At 42.4% G+C, this 16,703-nt stretch overlaps 1 protein-coding gene across 2 annotated transcripts in view; it reads right to left on the bottom strand.

The window, feature by feature from the left end:
- Window positions 1-14,759, bottom strand: part of LOC105892413 (mucin-2-like) — a 39,669-nt gene extending 24,910 nt beyond the window's left edge. For both annotated transcript variants that reach the window (XM_042705461.1, XM_042705452.1), the window contains exons 1-22: window positions 14,629-14,759; window positions 13,918-14,182; window positions 13,354-13,468; window positions 11,557-11,647; window positions 11,296-11,441; window positions 10,555-10,771; window positions 9,974-10,099; window positions 8,903-9,017; window positions 8,281-8,419; window positions 7,657-7,770; window positions 6,843-6,909; window positions 6,226-6,363; window positions 5,266-5,430; window positions 4,829-4,923; window positions 4,461-4,587; window positions 3,904-4,159; window positions 3,518-3,570; window positions 2,944-3,044; window positions 2,484-2,635; window positions 2,051-2,189; window positions 1,595-1,699; window positions 1,183-1,365 (exon numbers count right to left, since the gene is read on the bottom strand). In XM_042705461.1, the coding sequence (XP_042561395.1) occupies window positions 1,183-1,365; window positions 1,595-1,699; window positions 2,051-2,189; window positions 2,484-2,635; window positions 2,944-3,044; window positions 3,518-3,570; window positions 3,904-4,159; window positions 4,461-4,587; window positions 4,829-4,923; window positions 5,266-5,430; window positions 6,226-6,363; window positions 6,843-6,909; window positions 7,657-7,770; window positions 8,281-8,419; window positions 8,903-9,017; window positions 9,974-10,099; window positions 10,555-10,771; window positions 11,296-11,441; window positions 11,557-11,647; window positions 13,354-13,468; window positions 13,918-14,182; window positions 14,629-14,704 (2,985 nt within the window). In that variant the 5' untranslated portion in view covers window positions 14,705-14,759. The remainder of the gene's footprint in view (window positions 1-1,182; window positions 1,366-1,594; window positions 1,700-2,050; window positions 2,190-2,483; window positions 2,636-2,943; window positions 3,045-3,517; window positions 3,571-3,903; window positions 4,160-4,460; window positions 4,588-4,828; window positions 4,924-5,265; window positions 5,431-6,225; window positions 6,364-6,842; window positions 6,910-7,656; window positions 7,771-8,280; window positions 8,420-8,902; window positions 9,018-9,973; window positions 10,100-10,554; window positions 10,772-11,295; window positions 11,442-11,556; window positions 11,648-13,353; window positions 13,469-13,917; window positions 14,183-14,628) is intronic.
- Between the last annotated feature and the right edge of the window lie 1,944 nt (window positions 14,760-16,703).

Here is a 16,703-nt window from a genome sequence, read left to right as displayed (position 1 = left end):
GAGGCACCGTGATGTCATAAAATAAATAAAAGGACTACACCGGAATGCTGCGCTCGTCTAGTGAGCGTCGTTTGGCACTGCCGTCTGTGCAAGTACGGCAATCCAGAATTTTCAAGTAGTTCCACGTTGGTGGAACGAACTGCCTAGCACTACCAGAGCAGGCGCGTCCCTCTCTACCTTTAAGAAGCTTTTGAAGACCCAACTCTTCAGAGAGCACCTCCCTTCCTAACTGGCACTTCGACTAGTGCTTAACTTGCACTTATAGCAGTTACATTCCTGCACTTCGTTTTTATTTCCTATTTCGTTTTTCTATTTCTTATGTAAAGTAGTATTTATTGTTACACTAGGTCTCTATTGCTCGTAGCTTGACTGTTCTATCCCTTGTACGTCGCTTTGGACAAAAGTGTCTGCTAAATGACTAAATGTAATGTACACGAAACCGCTTTGACATGACTCGTTTACGAGTTGCTTTCGTGTAGATTCGGTCGATTCCGACTGCACACGTCACTACGGTTGCGTGCCCTTATAAGGAGCTGGCAGGGCGTGTATGTATGCAAATTCAGGAGCACGAGAACGCGCTTTCAATTTAAGAAAACTCTTCCGGGGGAGCACAGCCCAGAAAACTTCTGCTGCGTAGGACCGCATTTTCAAGCGTGCATGAATTTGGCGGATGTCTTTTGCTTACGTTGTTTTTCCGAAGCCCGTAAGAAACATTTCAGAAGAAACTTCAGAAAATGTTCGAGAATGAGGGCCAATGTTATTGTATTATATTATATATTATTGTAATATATTTTATCAAGCCATTACTAGCCATTACATTACTTATTTATAGACAATATTAACACATCCAGTCACTGTCTTTGTATATTGAGCTTTCTGTGGTTTCTGTTTAGACTTTTATCGGAGAAAGACTAAAGTGTGACTTAAAGTATGAATATATGTATTAGAGAGCCTGTTCACAGTGGGAGGTTTATCGGAGAAAGACTAAAGTGTGATGTAAAGTATGAATATATGTATTAGAGACCCTGTTCACAGTGGGACGTTTATCGGAGAAAGACTAAAGTGTGACGTAAAGTATGAATATATGTATTAGAGAGCCTGTTCACAGTGGGAAGTTTATCGGAGAAAGACTAAAGTGTGACAAAAAGTATAAAAAGCCCATAGGCCTAGTCATTTACTCACCATGAGTTCCGGCTGCAGAATAACGCGAACTGTTGTTCTTCTGTCCCAGAATGCAGTGAGGCCGATGACTGACTCTATGACGAGATACAGGCCCACATTCCGCACTGTATACTTGATCGGAGGCCCAGTTCCCCCCAGGTCAATCTCCTCATACGCCCCATCAGACAGTTTCACTTCCGTTCTCTGTTCAAATCAAAAACAGGATACACAGAGAAAGTCAGGTTTCAGAGACATGTGAATCAGACACACTGCATTTGTATACAGTGTGTAGAGAGAAACAAGGTTTCTAAGAAATTAAGTGTGCTGGTGTGTGTTTGGCGTCAGAATGGTTATGTAAAAGCCAATTACATCAACATCTGCAGTACGAAGGAAAAAATATAGCTTTTGAGAAATAGGAAATGCACTGTGTTACCCCTAAAACAATCCTGACGGATTTCGAGCATGTGGTTCCAGTGGTTCCACAAGGTACATTCTCAGTGATCACATTGAAGCTGCCAGGTGTGTCCCCACATTTGTCCTGTTAGGAGAGAGAAAAGTGACTCTACTGCAATCCATACCAAAGACCTTTAGCCAAATATAATATAATAATATGCAAAACTAAAACCAATTTCATCCTAGTGCTCCAGACAGATACAACCCTGAGTCTTCAGAGCATCAGAGCTTCCAGTGAATAAATCACAAATCAATCACACAACACAGTGTTGTGAAAGATAACACCTGTCAAACCCACATTACTGCAATGCACAACATCTGTGTTGACTGAGCATATTGAATTTCCAGTCAGATAAAGCGGTACGTAGTTATGCCCTGTAATGTTTAACTCTTTTGTATTGTAAAACAACTTTTTTTTGTAGTATTATTTTAGTACCTGAACAGCGACATAGCTACATTCTCCATTGAATCCAAACCTCTGATCATCAAAAGTCTGGTAATGTCCACTTCCATAGATGGTGCAGGTGCTTGAACACGTCTTATCTGAACAGATCCACTGTCCACTATTGCAAGTGCTGGATGACATTAGACAAACATGGCTCACTGTTAGCTTCATGTGCTGTGGCATGTATTTTGATCCTTTCAACCTTCCTAAAAAATATTGCAAATGTCTTTACATTTTACCTATAAGTACACATTATTGGATATTCCTCTACCTAACCCGAAGTTCATCTTGTAAAACTATCTACTTCTATAAGAAGTACATTTTCATAAAGTACATAGTATCTAAGGATGCTTAACATATATAATTGTCAAGACCTTACTGGAAAAAGCATTACAAATGAGGGTGATATTTCACAGTCACCCACCAGTTGTTGCATTTTAGCGGGATCTGAGCGCCCGAGGAGTAGAAGTGGCCGTCATGGTGGCACGGGCAGTTGTGTTCCTCCACACAGTGCCCCCTGCCATCATCCAACAAACCAGCAGGGCACCGGCAACCAGACTCGCACTCCATTGCGATCTGTCCAGAGAAACACGCTCTCAGAAAACACTCAAGATATTTTCAACATCATCTCTGTTCATGACTAGAGGATGCTAGCTTGGCTCGCCTATTCCTCAGCTTTCTGCAACAGCTCAGTCTGCAGGCTAACTGATACAGTGGGGAACACAACATATAGAACATCTGCTAAAACACCTAAAAAATTAAATTAATCTGTCATCTTCTAAAATACCTAAACCTAGACCTAAATAAACATTTAGTCACTTTTGCATCATTAGGTACAGACATGCTGTGATGCTATCAGCTGCTGAGGAGAAAGGAAGACTCACACAGTCAACATTTCGCTGCATGCAGGTCCTGACACACTCCATCTCAGCATCGTTGTTGTCCACGGCAGAGCAGTTGAAGAAGACCTTGGGAGCGGGACAGCCTGAAGGTGGGGGAATCACACACAAATTAGCAATGACTCTCTAGCAATGACTCATCAGCTACGACGTGAGTTTTATCATTCTGTAGCAGTTGACAGCCTAGGAGTAGGGGAATCACACACACACACACACACACACACACACACACACACACACACACACACACACACACACACACACACACACACACACACACACACACACACAGTAGTCTCTGTCATCATATTCAAAATTGTGACGCAAGATTATTAAGAATGAGTTTCATCGTTCTATAGCAGGAGACCAGTAATCTGTGTGATCATGTTCAGAAGCATGGTGCCAGTAATCTGTGTGATCATGTTCAGAAGCATGGTGCCAGTAATCTGTGTGATCATGTTCAGAAGCACGGTGCCATTAATCTGTGTGATCATGTTCAGAAGCATGGTGCCAGTAATCTGTGTGATCATGTTCAGAAGCATGGTGCCAGCTTGCTCACCCTTGGGCATTCTTTTCCAAGATCGGCAGTGGAGCTTCCCATTCGTGCAGACACTGAAAGACACACATTTAGTTTGTCACAATTCATATTTTTTTACCCATGTCCAGTGTAATGAATTTAAAACTAAATAACATGCAGATTATATGCTTATACTTAATCAGTATATGATGTACAAATCAAATCAATTCAAACTTTATTTATACGGTGCATTTCATACCAGGAGGTAACACTACAATCAGCATATGCAATTACAATATAACCATTATCACATAATGTGAGCAAAATAAATAATGAATTAAATAAAAGGAATCATTTGCGGAGTCATGCCAAATGTACGTTTGTGAGGTTGTAGAGTAAGAAGCAAAGGTGTGGGCATCTGTTCTTACCAGTGCTCGTCCTTGATGTTGATGGACTTGCCGGGCTTGATGTAGTCTCCATTGTGCTGGCAGGGGCATTTGTTCATGGGAACACACACACCTGAGTCGTCCAGGTAGAGGCCGTCGGGGCACGAGCAGCCGTCCACAGGCAGGAAGTCGGGGGAGCAGGCCTGGCGGTCGGAGCCTAGGGAGCGGCATGTGCGTTGGCAGCCCTGGAGCTGGTAGGAGAAGGTCTGGGTGGCTGGACAGTGGTCTGTGTACTTCTCTGTGGATGGGACGGTTCAGTTCAGGTCGATTTTACTCAATTTTATATTTATAAATGCACCTTTTTTTACAACAGAAGATTTTCACAAGTGATGAATACTCAAATAAATAATAAATAAATAAGTCCAATTCCAAATATACAAATTCAAAACATATTGCACTGAATTGTGAGATGATTAGTATATTGTTGTTCTTATGTGTTAAGTCCCAAAAAATACTGAATTTAACTGTGACATTAATGTGAAATATGAGTAACTTTCATCGGGTCTTTAAAAAGCTTTTGATGTAAGCATGGTCCTTACTGCACACGGTGTCCCTCCAGCCAGGCAGGAAGACTCCTTTGGTGGAGCAGGCGCGCACGTACGAGGAGACCACAGCACACAAGCACTCCTCGCTCCTATCACAGGTGCAGCTGGCGTACTTACACCTCTACAAACACGTCAGATAGCACACAGCAGACATCAGTCACCTCACTACCGTGTGTACAAGACAGCTCCTCATTACAGGTACATTCAGATCACGTTTCATATAAGACAGAGTACATAGTTTATGTATGATTTAATGTCTGATTCTGTGACTTAATCTCTAAATTCTCTGATTCTTTAGAGGTTGTTTTTTTATACTATGGATTGTGTTGAATGACAAAAGCAAGAGAATCACTGTACTGAACCTTGTAGTAGATGTCTGGGTTCACAGCTTTGTGGCATTTTGAAAAAGCGGCCTCTTTGTCTTTGAGCAAGGAACACCAGTGCTCGGCGAAGTTCTCTGAAAGGAGAGAAAAAGAGGGGTAAACAAGAGGGGTAAACAAGCATGAAAAGAGGGGTAAACAAGCATGAAAAGAGGGGTAAACAAGCATGAAAAGAGGGGTGAACAAGCATGAAATGTGAGCAGTTCAGTAGTTCAGTTGGTTGTGATTGAAATCTGAGGAGTTCAATTGACTTTAATATGGATCTTTTTTAAATTCCAAATTAGATAGCATTTGAAAATGACTTCAACTGGTGTTCAATTTCACAATGTTTAACAGTGTTTGAAAGTCCAATTTTTTTTTGAAGAAATGATCAACTTGTCTCAGTGGAGAATAATCCCAGAGAATGGGTAAAGCCTCACCATTGTCAACACTGATCGAGCAGGGGTCATCCAGCCTGTCTGGACTGTCTGCGCAGGTGGTTTTGGCCTTCCAGGAGTTAGCGAAAGAGGATGCAGTGCCCTCCACCATACCCTGAGGACTCCTCAGGTCATCAGACAGCTTCATGTTGTAGTTTCCACACAAACCTGAAGAGAGAGCAGGAATTTAAATTAATAAAACAAGTTTTTCCAAATGGAAAAGGTCTGTACATTTAGTGATTTCTTTTTTTATTTAATTTTTTTGTCATTATTTTTCTGTACAAAACATACAGGAATCACTCTTGTCAGGACCAGTACTTGCATGATAAATCTGTGGTAAAGAGCTTGCATATATATTACCTGCTAAAATGGCATAAAGCCCTTTAGCATGTAACGATTGTGAATAAGCTAACTCCCGCTGCCTCCGGTTAACTCTGATCTGCACTGGGTGCCGCTGTGGAGTCTTAAAGCTCGGGTCCGCCACTCACCACAAGTCTTAGTCCTAAAGCTCGGGTCCGCCACTCACCACAAGCCTTAGTCTCAAAGCTCTACCGCCACTCAGCACAAGCCTTAGTCCTAAAGCTCGGGTCCGCCACTCACCACAAGCCTTAGTCTCAAAGCTCTACCGCCACTCAGCACAAGCCTTAGTCCTAAAGCTCGGTCCGCCACTCACCACAAGCCTTAAAGCTCTACCGCCACTCACCACAAGCCTTAGTCCTAAAGCTCTACCGCCACTCACCACAAGCCTTAGTCTTAAAGCTCGGGTCCGCCACTCACCACAAGCCTTAGTCTTAAAGCTCTACCGCCACTCACCACAAGCCTTAGTCCTAAAGCTCTACCGCCACTCACCACAAGCCTTAGTCTTAAAGCTCGGGTCCGCCACTCACCACAAGCCTTAGTCTTAAAGCTCGGGTCCGCCACTCACCACAAGTCTTAGTCCTAAAGCTCGGGTCCGCCACTCACCACAAGTCTTAGTCCTAAAGCTCGGGTCCAGCGAGATGTACAGCTGCATGATGGGAACCAGCTGGATCTGCAGCTGCAGCCCAAAATGGGTTTGCAGGATGATGTGGAAGGAGGAGGGCTTGAATATGGTCAGATCGCCTGGGAAGAGAGAGATAATACTGATGAATCGTGTGAAAAAAAAAGAGGTCAACCGAATAATGAGCTAGTAAAATACATGCATCCTCATCCTTTGCAAATAAAGTATCATAATAAAGCTGCAGTTATAGTTCATGTCATTATCAAGTGATTACTCACCAAATATGAACACTTTAATCAGTACATTTTACTAACCAGCTAAGTGGCAGACCTTACTTGATAGACTGGCATGAGTATGATACTTGACTGTTTCTATATAGGAACAATCACTCTCTCTTTCTCTCTGTCTCTCTCACACACACGCACGCACACACGCACACACACACACACACACACACACACACACACACACACACACACACACACACACACACACACACACACACACACACACACACACACACACACACACACACACACACACACACACACACAGCTGAGGTTTATGTCCTGAATTCTAGATGTGGTTTATTTCCTCTTACCAGTGCTGTAAGGCAAATTGACCTCTGCGTTGTGATACACTTTACCATTAGCCTGGATGACGATGTCCTGAAGCACAAAAGACAGTATGTTTGTAGTTAACATAGAAAGCCATGTTCTTAGCTATGAGTTGTGATCTGTCTCTATGATAGTCAGACACAAGTTGAACTCACAATCTGTCTCTATGATAGTCAGGCACAGTCAGATCTGTCTCTATGATAGTCAGACACAAGTTGAACTCACATTCTGTCTCTATGATAGTCAGACACAAGTTGAACTCACATTCTGTCTCTATGATAGTCAGACACAAGTTGAACTCACATTCTGTCTCTATGATAGTCAGACACAAGTTGAACTCACATTCTGTCTCTATGATAGTCAGGCACAAGTTGAACTCACATTCTGTCTCTATGATAGTCAGACACAAGTTGAACTCACATGAGGTGCGATCTGTCTCTATGATAGTCAGGCACAAGTTGAACTCACATGAGGTGCGATCTGTCTCTATGATAGTCAGGCACAAGTTGAACTCACATTCTGTCTCTATGATAGTCAGACACAAGTTGAACTCACATTCTGTCTCTATGATAGTCAGACACAAGTTGAACTCACATTCTGTCTCTATGATAGTCAGACACAAGTTGAACTCACATTCTGTCTCTATGATAGTCAGACACAAGTTGAACTCACATTCTGTCTCTATGATAGTCAGACACAAGTTGAACTCACATGAGGTGCGATCTGTCTCTATGATAGTCAGGCACAAGTTGAACTCACATTCTGTCTCTATGATAGTCGGGCACAAGTTGAACTCACATTTCTCTTGTCACTCAGAAGTCTGAAAACAACTCTCTTAAGGCAGGTGTCCCAGTCCTGGGAACTACATGGTGCCAACTCTCCCAAAATGGAGAACTTTGATCCAACACAGTCCTGGTGAGGGAAGAGAGAGTGACAGAGAGAGAGAGGGGGAGAGATAGATAGATATAGATAGAGAGAGAGAGGGGGAGAGATAGAAAGATAGATAGATAGATAGAGAGAGATAGAGTGAGAGATAGATATAGAGAGAAAGGGAGAAAGAAAACACAATATGTATAGAAAATAATAATAAAAAACATACAAAATATTTTCTAATGACCGTGTTTAGTATTTTATCCAGTTATTGTTGGTTGTTGAGATGCTTGATTGCTTAGATTCCACTGAAATGATATGTGGTGGAATGTAAATAGACAAATACTTTAACACAAAATATAAGAAGAGGTCAAAATGGACATGTATGGCTTGTATTGTTTGTCCATGTTAAGTACCACATTAGTAGTTTCTTTGTTTAAATAAATAAAAAATAATAGAACTCTAATGTAAAGCTTTGACTTTTTCTAGTCTTTCTAGTTTATTAGTTAACTAAAAGTTTCCAAACGTAACCCTCTGCTTGAGTGACAGTACCTTGGAGAGCACATAGAAACAGTTTCCATGGAAGTTGTATGTTTTGCCATCATAGGTGGTGACGTGAGACCCCTCCTCCACTGCACACGCCCCTGGACCGGCATGGCTCTTACACGACCACCGGCCCTCATGGCAGACACTGAAACACAGCACACCAGCACAGTGGGCTCCCAGAACATCACTCTCCTGACTCTCCTGATCATCACTTTACTGACAAATGTATCGACTGAAGATGTTCACCAGATTTCACGACATCATCATAATTAACATTGCAATGCTGCTGAGAGTTGGAAATGGCTTTTGTGTTTGACTGGATCATGTACGGTGTGTGTGCTCCTGCGTGTGTGTGTGTGTGTGTGTATGTGTGTGTGTGTGTGTGTGTGTGTGTGTGCGTGTGCGTGTGTGTGTATGTATGCATGTGTGTATGTGTGTGTGTGCGTGTGTGTGTGTGTGCGTGTGTGTGTATGTATGTCTGTATGTGTGTGTGTGTGTGTGTGTGTGTGTGTGTGTGTGTATGCATGCGCGCCTGTCAGTGTGTCCATGTGTGTGTGTCTACTCTATTTTCAGCAAGGGTACTCCTATGTGCAGTGTACAGCGCTGGAATGCATGTGTGCAGTTGTACCATTCCTCAGTGTCCATCTTCAGCACCTCCCCGTTGTTGTAGATCCTATCATGCTTGCACTGACACTGCTCTTTGGGTATGCATCCGCTTTTTGAAAGGTCATCAAACACAGTTCCTGAAGCATAGAGAGAGAGCGGGGAGGGGTGGGGGTAAACAACTCTATATTGAAATCAGCCAGGATGTTTGTAGAGTGTAGAGTTTCATAACATCTTCCTAACTCAAACACTGGCACACTCAATCTCCTTCTCTAATCACTAACTTAGGCGTCGTTCACTCGCTCGCTCTACCGCTCGCTCACTCACTCACTCAAATTCAACTGACTTTAATATGGATTTCAATTCCACAATCTTTCCGAATTCCAAATTAGATAAGCATTTGAAAATGACTACAATTGATGTTCAACTTCGCAATGGTTCACATTCTGAACTACACAGTGTTTGAAAATCCACTTTTCTGAAGAAATGATCAACATGTCTCAGTGGTCAGGCACTCAATCACTCACTTGCTCACCCGCTCTCTCACTGACTCACTCAAACTCAGTATGATATTCCTTGTTAACAGCCTCATAATATAATCACTTACTCACTCATTCATTCACTCATTCACTCACTCTCTCTCACTCACTCACCCGCTCTCTCACTGACTCACTCACACTCAGTATAATATGCCTTGTTATCAGCCTCATAATATAATCACTCACTCACTCACTCACTCACTCACTCATTCATTCACTCACTCATGCATTCATTCATTCATTCAACTAATGCACTAATTCACTCTCACTCACTCTGAAAGTCTATGAAATGCCTCATAAGCGCTCACTCACTCACACACTCACTCACACACACACTCACTCACACACACACACACTCACTCACTCACACACTCACTCACACACACACACACTCACTCACTCACACACTCACACACACACACACAAATTACTCACACACTCACACACACACACTCACGCACACACACACTCACACACACACACACACTCACTCACACACTCTCACACTCACTCACACACTCACTCATTCACTCACTCATTCACTCTCTCAAGTTCACCTTCAGGGCAGAAGCAGCCATCCATGTTGTGCTCTTCACACAGTGAGTTGGTCTCCATGTGAGTGCACGTGTTCATGCAAGGGGATCCACTTTCCAAGTACACCATATTGTAGGGACACTTCATGGCTAGACAGACAGGAACACATAAGCCATACTGTTAAGGTGCTGTTTACTTCCTGAATAGACCTTTAGGGGTTTTAACTTAAGTAAACAGCTCCAATCGCATCACATCACATCACATCAAGCCAACACATTAATAGCATGTACTTAAAAACAACAGTTTAAATACATTCATGTAGCAGTTCAGCTAGACATGACTGCTCACCAGCCTGTGGGCTAAAAAAAAAAGAACAAGAAGAAACACAGAAAGAAAGACTAGAGGGTGAGAAGTATGTGTGCGTGTGTGTGTGTGTGTGTGTGTGTGTATGTGTGTGTGTGTGTATGCGTGTGTGTATGTGTGCGTGTGTGTGTGTGCGTGTGTGTGCGTGTGTGCCTGTGTGTGTGTGTGCGTGTGTGTATGTGTGTGTGAGTGCGTGTGTGTATGTGTGTGTGAGTGTGTGTGTGTGTGTGCGGGTCTTTACCACAGAACGTGGGTGTCCTCCAGTTCGGTGGGGTGCCCCTGGCGTGGGAGCACTGACGGGAGTACTCTGCCAGCGTGGCGCACATGGAGGACTCGTTTGCGGGCGGCGAAGGGTGGCACAGGTCCATGGCACAGGCGCTGATGTAGGGGCTGGGGTCCAGCCTGCTGGCACACGAGGCCCAGGCAGGAGAGAGGAGTCGCTGGGCACAGCTGCTGCGCTATACACATTAGGTGAAGAAACGGAGCGGTTAGAGGGGCTCAGAAGACAAAAAACACACACACACACACACACACATACACACACACATATACATACACAAACACACACACACACACACACACACACACACACACACAGATCAAGCACGGCAAAAGATAAACCATGCAAAACGTACTCACTAGAAGCAACTGCGTATTGAGTTCCTGTGGTTACCCGCAGCAAGATGCTACACAGACCAAGGTAATGGCTTTGATTCCCTCCGCAGACATGATTCGCTTTGGAGCAAACCACCTACTTAATGTAGTCATTGATAGTCTGAGACTATGCATCACTTGTCTGAGTGGCAGCCACTCAACACTGGTGGAGAAATCTGGCTTAAAAACCCCTAAATACCCAAGTATGCCCATCCTTGTGGGGACCATATCATCGTTTTCACAGTTGATTATTTGGTTTATTTAACATTTTGCTTCCATTTAGATCTTTCTAGCAGAAACATCAGAGGGAACAGAAGGTGCCACTTACAGGTCCCAAACACGAGTCAACTTCCTGTTGTTGTTGTTGTTGTTGTTCTTCGTCATCTTCCTCCTCCTCATAAGGATCCTCACAATCCACATTTGGGTTGTGGATTTTCTGTTTGTTGCCAAATTCAATAACACCTATTTTACGGCCTAGGATGACAAAACACACAAAACAGCAATGAGGAAAGAAGCATACATTCAATAAAGGGGGGGGGGGGACATGATGAACTAAATTATTTTAGTTCATCCTTGGGCTCTTCTTCACCTTGGCTGATGAACTCATCGTAGACTGGGACACCGTTGTAGTCGCCACAAAGGCCACACGTGCGATTGGCATATTTAGGGTCCAGCTCCACCTGGTAAGCATTTCAAACAGAGAAGCCGAAACTCTTATTTCAGTTCAAATGAGAACACTCTAGTCCAGGGGTACTCAATAGGCGGACCGCGGTCCGGATCCGGACCCAGACGCAATCAAATTTGGACCGAAGCCTAAATCAAAATTCTAATTTAATCATGATCAAGCGAGGTTTCATTGGTGCGTGATTTCGCGCTATAATTTTTTTTCCTACTCGATGTGGTTTCTATCTTCCGTGTCCAATCCAGAGGTCCAATCAGGAGCTGTAATATAACAACATCACTATGACAACTCACTCACTTACTCAATGTTGGCCGCGAGCTCTGTGGGTCACGCATGTTGTGTGTGTCAATGGCAACAATGCCGGCAGATAGATATGTGAACGGTATTTTTTTCTCAGCGAACGAAAATCATGGCGTGCTTTAAACCCGACCAAAAGAGAAAAGTTGATTCCAAAAATCGCGAATTTAAGACAGAGTGGACTGACAAGTATGCATTTGTGCTGCCTGTGGGGAGCACAAAACCGATGTGTTTAATCTGTAACGAGACGGTTGCCCTTGTCAAAAGTGGTAACGTGAAACGTCACTATGAAACAAAGCATGCACACTTCGAACAAAAATACCCGCAGAACTCTGAGGTAAGGGGCAGAAAAATAAACCATCTGCAATCATACCAAGCAACATGCAGTGTAATAGTTAGATCAGCCACACAACAAGAGCGTGCATACCTCAACATATATCAGAATCAGAATCATGTTTATTGGCCAAGTACATTTTCATATACAAGGAATTTTTTCTGGGTTTAGTTGCTCTCAATGTACTTAAACTGAAAATATGCAGTATAACACAACAGTTTAGGATATAGATACTGTTGTGAGTCTGCCTTTTCAACCATGAATATGGTGAAAAACAAATACAGGAGCACACTCACTAATGAACACTTACATCAGTGCCTCCGCCTGGCCGTCACACCTTTTATGCCCAAGTTTAAACCACAAAAAAGTGTCACCTTTCACACAAATAAGGCCAGACCACATAACCGTTTGTGCATACGGTAGTTTGAACGTTTTTGTTGGAGTTATGTTTTTGGATTTTGACCGTCACTGTTCCGGACCCTGGACTGAATGGAAATTTGGCGAGTGGACCTTTTGGGTTTCTAATTGAGTACCCCTGCTCTAGTCTGTAAGTCACTACGTGGTCAAGAGTTCAGCAAACTCAAAAATCTATTGCATAATCTTGAGTTTTCACAACACATTCGTTTTTTACCGCACACAAATTGCAAAACTACACCCAGTGTCATATCATTCATAGAAGGCTTCCTCTGACTAAGCAAACTGACCACTGATTCCTCATTTGAGTTATACTCAGGACAAGATATTAAACACAGATTAAACAACATACTTACTCATCGATAGTATTTTCTAACAAACAGTTGGAGAAAGACAGGAAATGACAAAGAAAATTCAAAACTATGACCCTGACCTCGAACTGGGTCATTAAGTGAATAACTGAAATATATATACTTATACTATATATACTAACTGACATAAGTAGGGTGTTAGGTGTTAGGCATGTAAGCGGTGTCCAACAGTATTTATGTGTAAGAGTGTTAGGCATGTTAGCAGTGTCCAACGTATGTGTCTAAAGACTGCTGCTGATTCAGGGGGAAGTCTTTCTCTCTTATTCTCTGTTTCTGGAATTGTCTTACCATAACGGCATCCTCCCTGTTCCACATGACGCTGAGGCCTAACTTGTAGTGGAGTTTAGTGTACGCCGAGTTTTCCTCGATCAAGACTCCAGACACATGGTAGGGAGTGGAGACGCTATGGAGTCAAACCCACAACCGTGACTTACGTGCATGACAACAGGTTTCATGGTGAAAACCCCATATGGAAAAGGTATGTAAAAACATATATATAACAATACCTAGTATACTGGATGAAAGCAGAACACGATAACGATAGTGTACTAACAATGAATAAGGAGGAGATATGCAAGATGTCTAAGTGGACACTTCATATGAGGGGACAAATTAAGTAGGAGCAGGTTCAATATATTATCCCTTTCATCTAGATTAGTTCCTATGAACTTCAGCTCAACGGCAATCATCGTTCATAGAAAAAATTCATAGCAGCACAGTCAAGAGACAAAACAAAACTAAAAACAGTAGTTAGTAGTCATAAGTTTCACTCACTGGGCAGCAGGACCAATAAAAGATGAAATCATCATCTAACCCATTCACAAAGGTTCTGTGTTTAACATGAAGACTCACATTTCTCCCCCAACCATAATCAGCTGTTTGGTCAGTTGAATGGGCAGCTCCTTAATTGTCACCATGATTCGGCTGACCGTGATCTGGCCTTTGTCATCGACCCGCTTCTTGATGTGGATGGAGAAGTCCTGGAAGGACGAGTGACAGTCGGAGGCGAGGTTATACTCGCACATCCCCGGGAACTGGTAGACGTCCCCGTCAAAGGTCTTGAAGTGATCTCTGCCCCACATGCTGCAGATGCTGTTCACATGATTGTAGCTCCGAACTGCAAAAATCACAACAACAAAAACAGCATGCTTTACAGGAAGGCATTGTCTACTTTATTTGTCCCTAACACAGCTTCTTATCATGCAATCAATGACTCAAAATTGCTGTGTTCAAATGAGTAAACGCACTACAAATATCATGTTCCTAGCACCAAAAGATAGCTGGTGAATATACTTCATGACATTTTAAAGCCATTTCTAGGATCACAACAGCAACATTTAAACAAATGTACAAATCAAAATCTCAATCACTCAAAATACACGACAGCCCACCTCAGGAACTGATGAAATCACAACCCAAACACAAAAAATCAACTACCATCGAATAAAAAAAACCTAATCCTGCAAATTTTCACCCTGGTAGAAACAAATATGTACGGAGGAAAATGCTTCAGTGGGAGAAAGACCCTTCTGATGCCCACGGCATCTCAGAATCATGGCTCACCAAGCTTGGCGTCCGCCTGAGCGGCATAGGCGAGTGCCCACACCAGGGCCCAGAGTCTGGGCGTCATCCACTGCATGGCGGTCACTAGGCTGTCTCCTCAGCTGGGCAGAGGGTCAAAGCTAAGTGAAGACCTGTGGCAGTGTCCACCTTATAAACCACTTGCTCAACACCCACTTTCTCCACACCCACAGCAGATGCTTGCCGGTGACACAGCAAACAGAAGGCCTGGCCTGGACTTGAAAGAGACTTTGTTCCTCCTGTGGGCGTAGGGACCAGTCCTAAGATCCTAACAAAAATTTGCGAGGAAAATATATGTTTGATGGACAAACATGGGTTATAACTCAAAAATAGTTCAGAAGAAAAAAAATAAAACACACACACACACACACACACACACACACACACACTTACATATTATAATATTCTGCACAGTTCCTGACTACTGAGTCTATTCAATTAATGTATTAAAATAAAATTAGAATAAAATAACAGATTTTATGACTGCATGTGTCTATATGAGCCTTTAAATGATCATGATAATCTACTAAGAGATAGCTGAAAACCACAGGAAGCAGTGGCTGCATTGACTGCAGTGACAGCAGCATGATCTTGAGCTACGCTAGGAAGCCCCCATTTCACAATGCACTGAATGTCACAACACTGCAACATAAGCTGCAAAAGTGGATGCATCATAAACATCACATTAGTTATATGCATTTTATAAACCTTTAAGTGATCAATATTGACACGCTGAACAAGAAAAGTATTGACGTATGGGTTTTTTCTTAAACCAATGGGTCCTCTTAAACCTTGGCAAATTTTCTTTTTTTACCATTATGCCTAATCCTGGAGAATAATAAGAGAGCAGACTGTTGATGCATCACTCAATCCTATGACTTTCACATATCATTCTTGGCAGCTTATGTACACTATATATACCATAATGTAAATATTTAAACAAAATTTAAACACGCATTTGTAAAAACATTAAAGAGCGTTCACCTACGCCACCATATACTTAAAGACAGCAAGAAAGTCTTTGATGCTTTGAGAAAATGAGAAATTGATGAGTGTGAGAAAATAAAAGGCTATAAGAACACGGTTGGTATAAGTGGCCAGTTATGAGCCACACTATTGTGTTACTCAAACTGTTCTACGCAGTGTTAAATAGACTCTGACAGGTGTAAGCTGTGCTGCAACTGTTTTTTTTTGGAAAAGATTTTACGTTACAAACTGTATATTTGGAAATTAGAGTTAAATAGAGTTGCAGACTAAATCATGTCCTTCCCCAATTATTGTGGTCCCGTATTGGCTCGGTCTTATTTTAACAGCAGTTCATTGAGTCACTTAAAATCCCTCCACCCTGGCAAAAGACCATTTGAATTTAACAGCCAATCAAAAACACCCCTTCCTTCAGTCGTCCTGAAGCAACATTGTTGATTGGCTGGACTAACGTATGGCTCGGTCTAAGCCACTTTGTCTCCCATTTCCAGAGCCAGGACTTTTTGTTTTGCCATGACTGAGGTTGTGATTTTGAGGGCAAATTAGCCGAATTTACACATTTAAAGTGATGCAACTGGTTTACAAAAGATACTTACACTTATTTTCCCAATCAGCATATTCATTGTGAAATTGTGTAATATGCTGTTTTGTATTGAACCCCTTGACATTAATACTTGGTAGAGACACCCTTTGCTGCAATGACAGCCTTAAATCTTTTGGTATGTCATTAACAGTTTTGGATATTTTCCTTCAGTGTTTTACCCCATTCTCCCCCTTGGTAGAATTTATAAAGAACATCTAGGTTCATGGGATGGTGGCGCTGGACTGCACTGCCACAGATTCTCGGGAGGATGTTGAACAGGGCTTTCACTGGATCATTCTAGAATATTCACTTTACTGTTTTTGAGCCAGCCCAGTGTTGCTCTAGCCTTGTGCCTTGTGCAACAGGTGTTGTCTTGTGTTGTTGTGAAGAATTTATTTTAATTCATTCCTCCTTCAATTCTAAAAAGTTCCCCAGTTCCTGCAGATGAGAAATATCACCACAGCATGATGTGAATGCACAGAATGTATTG

The sequence above is a fragment of the Clupea harengus genome, chromosome 3 (genome assembly GCF_900700415.2).
Source record: "Clupea harengus chromosome 3, Ch_v2.0.2, whole genome shotgun sequence".
NCBI classification, from domain to species: domain Eukaryota; kingdom Metazoa; phylum Chordata; class Actinopteri; order Clupeiformes; family Clupeidae; genus Clupea; species Clupea harengus.
This window is presented reverse-complemented; position numbering and strand designations above follow the sequence as displayed.